Source organism: Notothenia coriiceps, unplaced genomic scaffold (genome assembly GCF_000735185.1).
Source record: "Notothenia coriiceps isolate Sejong01 unplaced genomic scaffold, NC01 NC01_scaffold00010365, whole genome shotgun sequence".
Classification (NCBI taxonomy): Eukaryota; Metazoa; Chordata; class Actinopteri; order Perciformes; family Nototheniidae; genus Notothenia; species Notothenia coriiceps.
Window position 1 is genome coordinate 1 of NW_011343066.1, and position 8232 is coordinate 8232.

General features: G+C 42.5%; 1 protein-coding gene across 1 annotated transcript; it reads right to left on the bottom strand.

Moving 5' to 3' along the window:
- Positions 1-2595: 2595 nt before the first annotated feature.
- On the bottom strand, positions 2596-6885 carry LOC104945978 (serine/threonine-protein kinase H1 homolog). Its single transcript, XM_010771717.1, has 3 exons — positions 6547-6885; positions 5178-5937; positions 2596-4122 (listed from the first exon to the last, which is right to left on the bottom strand). The coding sequence occupies exons 2-3, from the start codon at positions 5244-5246 to the stop codon at positions 3073-3075; spliced, it is 1119 nt and encodes a 372-aa protein (XP_010770019.1). The 5' UTR covers positions 5247-5937; positions 6547-6885; the 3' UTR covers positions 2596-3072.
- Positions 6886-8232: the final 1347 nt, after the last annotated feature.

The window sequence follows — 8232 nt, forward strand, 5'->3', positions numbered from 1 at the left end:
CACACACACACACACACACACACACACACACACACACACACACACACACACACACACACACACACACACACACACACACACACACACACACTTCAGTGTCCCAGTAGACAACTAACCCCCCCTCCTCACACAGCAGGTAAATCACCAGTGCTGGCTAAAGATACATGACACAGCATAAGCCTCCGACATACATTTCACCTCCACCTATTACAACGTCTAGGCTGCGATTATCTCTGGATTGTAGCTGTGCATGTGGACATTATTTATCGCAGTTGTAAAGACACATGTTCCCAAATATTTAGGTCTGCCGTAGCTCCAGCTACTCATTTTACTAGTTCTCTGCAATACAAAGTAACAATACAAGTTGTTGTATTTTGTAGTGCACAGACCTGGTAGTGCATTACGTGCAGTAAAATAAGTCACATCAATACAGCATCCAACGACAGTATTGAAATCATTGGGATTTATGAACTCTGTAGTAGTACATTATTACGCCCATCCTAATCGCAAGGATACAAGCATTTCACTGCAAATAGTGTGTTTAAAAAAGTATCTGTGTATGTCAAAAACAATTGTACCTCTGAGTCACAAACCCACAAAGAATGATCACCCAAGTCTGCAGTTTCCCTCAGTTTTACATAGCGCTGGTTAAAGAGGCCCTATCTGCTCATTTTCAGGTTCATATCAGTATTTAGTGTCTCTACTGGGACATGTCTCCATGTTTTAATGTTCAAAAAGCTCTTTATTTGTCTCATACTGCCTGTGCTGCAGCACCTCTTTTCACCCTCTGTCTGAAACCAGAGCCCAATCTGCTCTGATTGGTTAGCTGGCTAGCTCTGTTGTGAATGGTCAACGGATTAGAGATGTCCCGCCCTTTAACCTATCACAAACAATGTGTTGGAGCGCTAAGATGTCGAAGCAACAGTGTTACAACATAGAGATGTCACTATGTTATGGAAGTAACCAAAGGAGTGCGTTTCCCTCTGGAGGGAACTTTGGGATTTTAGCCTTTGCAGACCATTTACATGCACAAACATCTATATATCACACTACACTACATTAAATATATCATTATTATATCGATAATATGATGCGAGACAAAATAACATCTAAGATTTTTTAATATCTATGTTGTCTTTACCTGGTTATAAAAGCTTCACTACAGTAAAGTGAGGTAACTTTTTGAACTCACCAGCCTTCTAGCTGATTTGATTTGCCTTTACACAGTCAATAAAACTGATGGTTATTTATAAAAAAATATTATTGTGGGGCCCCCTAGTAGAGCTGGCGTCCCATGTACTGGGGCTTAGTCTCAGTGCGGAGGACCCAGGTTCAGCCTCTGACCATTTTCACAGTCATCCCCCAGTCTCCCCCTTTCAACATTGTCTCTTTCAAAGAAAGTCTGTTACAAATAATAATTGTGTAAATAATAAAGGGAAAAGCTGGTATTGTTACCTCTTCAATATAGATTTGGTATTTAATTACAATTATTAATATTCACAATATTTGACTTTCGTCATATCACCCAGCCTTATAGTTTTACTGAGTATTTTAGCGTCATTCAACTAATTGTTTTGGTTTTTAGACTGCAACTGTTTTGTTAAGGTTCATGCTCTCTGTAACGACGAGACGCCGTTACTGCTATTTATTAAATGGCATTAATTATATAAGTGTTCACCCCTCATCTTGTCTGTTGTTTCCGGTCGTCTCTGTGTTCCCTCCTGCTGATTACTCGATTGTGTTCACCTGGTGCCCTGTGTTTGCTTCCCCCTCACCTGTGTCTAATTGTTTTCTCTCACCTGTGTTTGATTAGTCTGTCTATTTAAGTGCTGTGTTTTGTTGCTGGAGTCAGTGTGTGTGAGCTGCTGGTGGCCGCAGGCTGGGCACGTGAACAGATTATTGTGTGTGTGTAATATTTTCATGTTTTAATAAATGCCCACCCCGGGTTATAATTTTGGACGTTCTGCCTCTGCCTCCTTGCTTGGTCAGGCCGCTCAACGGTCAGCTTCACACTCTCATAGCTGCTTTTTTGGCCACAACAGGCGACGTTTTTCAGGTAAAAATGCCTAAAAAGTCCACTATACACTACTTCCTTGGAACTGAACAGCAGACAGACAAAGCTAAAAGAAGATTGAGTTGGCAGAAACACGACTTATTTTCAATGCTTAAGTTGCTGCTTCTCACCTCGATGTGTGAATAGGCAACTAGTTTGCCATGAAAACATAGAAGGTAAAAAATGTGTGTGTCCTTGTGAGCTGCTACACAGCAAGCATAACATCAGCCCACACACGTTATATCAGAGCATAATTTTGAATGTTCTCCTCTCTCATTTTACAAACAGAACTCCCACAAATAATGGAAATATACATTTTTAGGCCCAGTCTGTACTCATTTTGACAGAGAATAAAGCTTCCTGTCATTGCTCTCATGATAAATATTCCTTAATTTAGATTTTGTATGAACATTTAGGCTACAAAAAAACATCTACTCAATAACTCATAAGTATAATGGTGGATTCCAATGAAAAGTTATTGCTTTCTCACAAATTCCAAAAAATACTTGCTCCAAATACCTGCTACTCATCCAGCTATTTTCCAACATCAGCAAAAATAGGCTCCCTGGAGTGATGTCAATTATTACATTTGTCAGATCGGACTTTATCTTAGCTGTCAGATACAAAAGAAGTTCAAATCTGGACTCATTCCAAGAGAATAAATTATTCAACTGCTCCTCGTTAAATATTACAAAACTGATCAGTTTTTATTTGCGCTGGAGTGTCTGTATGTGGGGCAACCATTAACCAAGGGCCCCGTTTGTAAAGCTCACTGGCAACATAAACATCCCACGCTACGAAGCAAAGGAATGGACTACTCAGCATTCTCCCGACTAGATACACAGAGCATAAATTATTGTGCACACATACACGTAATTAGAGTGAGGGAATATTGACTAGGAGAGGAGGATACAAATGTGTATGGCAAGGTAAAAGGTACACCAGATAGAAATCAGTGTGAGATGATTAGTGAGGAGCGAAGTTGCGTGTGGGAAAGTGTGTGTTTGAACCATTTCACCTCACAAAACTTCCCAGAAAAACTGTTGACAAAGCCTCATGCGGTGTGGGGAATGTATTCCAAATGTGTGTGAAGTCTGCAGTGGTGTCTGAGAAAAGATAGAGAAAGAGTGTAAGGGGCTCGTCACCTCTCCAGAGAAGCTGTACTTCCCCTTGAGGATCTGCCGGTACAGCCTCATGCGGTTGTCGTCCTCGAAGGGCATGGTTCCGCTCAGCAGGATGTACGAGATCACCCCCAGCGCCCACATGTCTACGGCGTTCGTATAGGGCTTCCTTACCAGGATCTCAGGGGCGATGTACTCTGGCGTGCCGCAGGTGGTCTTCATCAGACACTCGTCCCCCTTCTTCCTGCTGCTGGCCAGACCGAAGTCGGTGATGATGATCTTGGAATCGGCTCCAGGGTGGTAGTAGAGCAGGTTCTCCGGCTTCAGGTCTCGATGGGTGATCCCCAAAGTGTGGAGGTACTTGACACCTTCCAGAACCATCTGCAGCACCCGCGTGGCGTCACGTTCTGTGAAGGAGCCGCGTGCGATGATGCGGTCGAATAGCTCCCCACCGGTGGCCAACTCCATGACCATGTACACACGTTCTGCCGTCTCAAACACCTCCATCAGCTGGATGATATTAGTATGACGGACGCGGCGCAGGACACACAGCTCTGACTCGCACACCTCCCTCCCCTCTCGGTAGCGGGTCTCAATCATCTTGATGGCGTATGGCTGCCGCGTGCTTTTGTGCTCCACGCGAACGACCCGGCTAAAACTCCCGCGGCCTATCAGAGCTTTGATGTCGTACTTGGCCGTGACCCTGGGGTCGAATTTGGCTCTGTATTTTGCCACCTTCTTCCGCTGAGGGTCCGACAGATCGGACGGGTCCTTAGGGGGTTGGGCGGAAGCCGTGGGAGTTGCAGCTTGGGCCTGGGCCTGATATGGGGAGGTGGGGTCAGCCTTGTCCCCGCCCCCTCCACCGGCCCCGCCCATCTTGCTCCTAGTGCCATCCCCTCTTATGAAGTGCTTATAGATATCTGTCTGAAGAGGTTGGGGAGGATCAACCTGAAACATTAAGGAAAACAGTTTATCACAGATGAATTAGAAACCAGAGGTGAACACAAACCGTGTTAGATTTTTATTAAGCAAGAAGGAAAAGATTGGAGAGATACTAAGTTTGACACACAAATAGAAACATATGCCTTATTTCCACTGAAAAATGTAGCTTGAAAATCTCTGACTAGTCACAGGTCTAAAGTCTTTGAAATCCACCTTGGATAGTACCAGGTTCTATCAGCATCTTTTGCAAATGGGACACTGAAAAAGACTGAGTCAAGTAGAGTAGAGTCCTTGCCATGCCACATTATGCAGTGGAATGCAGCAGAAGTATATAGATAGTTTAGCCCAATCGAAAATGGATTTCTGAGGTTGATACAGATGTTGATATTTGGGAGTTCAAAAAGAACAATATATTGGCTTACAGTAATTATATTTGACATTAACGTATAACATCAAACAAAAAACTTTACAACAAACCTATGTTGTTTTTTTTTTTTGTGTGACCAAGATACTGAGCTTGTTCCAGTTCTACTCTTAAATCTTTAGTTAAACATTTAGCTAAAGCTTTTAAAAACATTTGCTTTGTTTTGTGTTATGAAACTCCAAATGTAATATCTTTGGGTTTCGGATGAAAAACTTTTCTGACATAAAAAAATTGATGCAATGGATAATCACAGCTCTTATAAGTTAATATTATCAATATAAATACTTGTAGTATAGCCTTCATGGTAGAGTATGTAATGGTTTCTGCTGCTGTTTACAATATCAATCAATGTTTATTTATATAGCCCAATATCACAAATGTTACATTTGTCTCAGTGGTCTTCACAGTTTGTACAGAATATAAGTATGACAATACGACACCCTCTGTCCTTAGACCCTCACATCGTACAAGGAAAAACTTCCAGAGAAAACCCACAGTTTAAAGGGTAACATGGGAGAAACCTCAGGGAGAGCAACAGAGGAGGGATCCCTCTCCCAGGACGGACAGACGTGCAATGGATGCCATGTGTAAATCGAAATAGCAAAAGCATGTGTGGTGTTGACCTTGTCCTACTGACCTTTTTGACGAGGTCCAACTGAACATCCCCTGGAGGCTCAGGGAGGACCTTACTGTTCCTGCACCCCATCACATCACCTTGGGCCGCTGCCCAGCCAGCCACACAGGCCCCCAGGAGCCCTGCTTCATCACCGCAACAGCTGATTCAACACTCAGGGCATCCAACATCCAGGCTGTGGCCTCACTCAGACAGAGGGTTCATGAATAAAGCTGATTACACCCACTCAAGTCCCGAGCTGGCATCAGCAGTCACGAATACACCCGATACATCCACTTAAGTCTGGTTAAAAAAAAATCCCCAAATTCATGAATATATTCTGGGCAAGCACGGTGTGTGTCTGGGCTCCATCAGCAAGTACTGTATCACTGGTTGTCTTTTGTAACAGTGTTCTTTTATGGCCCTGTGCCTCGGGTCTCACACACACTGCGCAATCGGCAGGCTGGGGGGTACCTCAAGCCCCTCGAAGAACCAACCAGGGCCCCATCTCAGAGGAAGAAATATGTCGAATGTTTGATTGAAAACTGCATGAGCACAGCTAGGATGGAAGCTCGCGGGACAAAAATAATTGATCAGGGGAGGGAGAGAAGTTCCCGACACAGGTTTATGCCTTGAGGTGAAACGCAGAAAGATTCAAGCAGAACTTCCACAGAAAATAAGATAATCTACGCTCCGATCCATTGATGGAAGCTGCAATGTCAGCAGCCACAGATAAAGCAGCTCCCCTGCAGAATCACAGGCTGGAGAACAGTGGAGGGGAGCTCTGAAATGTAGAAAAGGAAAAATATGAATCGTGAGTTATTATGGTTAGGCTCACACATGGGTATGATATGCTGAATGCTGACACAACAAGCGCCGATTTCTATTAGGCCATTGACAGGCAGAACTTAATTTTAGCACTCAAGTAACACACCATTTGAGTTGCTTGAGGAGGCCATATTGTGAACATTTCAGCCAAAGTATACAGCTACCCAAACATGTTGTGAATGGCCAAGAAAACAAGGGATATCTTTGCCATTGTAAGAAATAGCTGCATTATTATCACAGATGGTCATGTTTATCAACTTAATTAAAATGTTCAGTGACAACAATAGAACATTCAATTGAACATAACTTAAAAAAGTTATAAATATAGTAGACGCGGAAACCCCATGACACGAGTCCATTTACGTCAACTTAATGGACAGCTGCATTAAAGTTTACGTAAAATAAAAAAATTATAATGGCCAGGCCCCACTCATATCAATGTTTTTTCTTTAGCCAAAAAGTCAGTGGACCGTTATTTTTGGCAACAATCGGTATAACAGCAAACTGTCTAAAAACGTTAACAAATAACCCCGACTTTAAAAGTGTCAACTTGACAAAGTCTCACCTCATTACTTATCCGAGATAACAAAGTGTCTTAGCATGCTAACTAGCCTGTTAGCATCAGGGCAGGACTCCCAACTTTGCCAAATCCAGCCTCCTCACCCCACTCTCACTCAGCTGGGCTCTCCATTTTCAACTCGTAGTTTCCCAACTTTACTCCCGAGGACAAACAATTACAATCCTCCACTTCATGTGTTAGCGAAATTTTGTTTCATTTCCGAAGTTTCATAATGTGTTTTGAAGCTGAAGAAACTTTACGAAAACATGCAACTTTTTTGCTTTTCCGGACGGTGTTTTTCTCCTAGGAGGACCACCTTCCCACAGCCATAGAGAAATGAAAAGAGACATGATGCAACATACATGTTCCGGTTTGAATTTTCACAATAAAACGCTGGTTGGGAATTCTTTGCAAAATATTATTTGGAACTACATTTCTTCTTATTTAAGAATAAAGTAAGCCAAATAAAATGTGAGGGTGTCTACAATGTTCCTAGTAGGTGTTTAGTTCCGGCATGCTACATATTAAAGAAGTAACATCCAGCATGATACTTCAGGGGCCCAGAAAGGTCTACTACTTTTCAATTAACTAGTGTGTGTGCTGGCTCATTGAAAATGTGTAGACACTGCAGCAATAAATGACCTGATACATAATGATGATGATGATGATGATGATGATGATGATAGGTCGCCCTTTATAACACAATCTTGACAAGATGTTCGAAGACCTTCATTAAGTCAGTCTTGTTTTGTGTGTGTGTATGTTCCATATTCATGGATTAACACATTTAATCATATCACTAGAATGCAAGTCTGGGGTCAGGTAGTAGTATTCCTGCAAAGAAAAATGCTAACAGCTCTCATGGAGTGGGAGGAATCGAAGGTTAATGGAGCCAATTTGTCCCCGGGCCCATCAGTTATCTTGAGAAAAGTGGCCTTTATTATTTTTCTTAAGTTTGTGGGGAACATTATACAAATGGAGGGAATCTATCTGCTTATATAACTCATATAATAGATTTGTTTTCCCGCTATCAACTTCGTATGCTCTTAATTTGAAGGCCCAACTTCCTGTGTACTTCCATCTGTCTCTGGCTTGCATGATGGAGCTCCTCTTCGGCCCAACTTCTTTTGTGGAGACGGGACGACCTCCCTCGGCTTGTATCGACCCCATTAAGTCCTCACCGTCACTTCCTGGATAGTACAGAGAGAGGTCCCTCTGACAAAGTGCTGACTTTTCTCTTGGAAAATTAAGATAAAGTCTGCATGGTCATTGGTCACGTCAGCAGCTAACTTACAAGTTCAAGTTAGAAACAGCATGACTCCTTCATGACCCTCATTTAATGTACAGGCTTCAAGTAACACAGCTGAGAGAATTGGTGATATGCTCGACATCTATCTACAGACATCTGAGCAAAATATGGCTATTATAACATGAAAATTATAGCTTATACTTCTTTTGTTATTTTTTGTATGTGGTGGGGTCCCACTAGGACACGTTCGGGGACCCCTGGTGGTTCACGGACCTCTTTGGGGATCAACTACTGTAAGCCAGTTAATTCACAACAGACACACAGATGGATCCGTTTATGTAATTAATATACAAGCCACGTTAAATTCACCACCAAGCCACTTCAGTACCTCCAGTCTCAAAACATTATATAAACAGGTCTCAGCTATATGTTTAGACATGTGC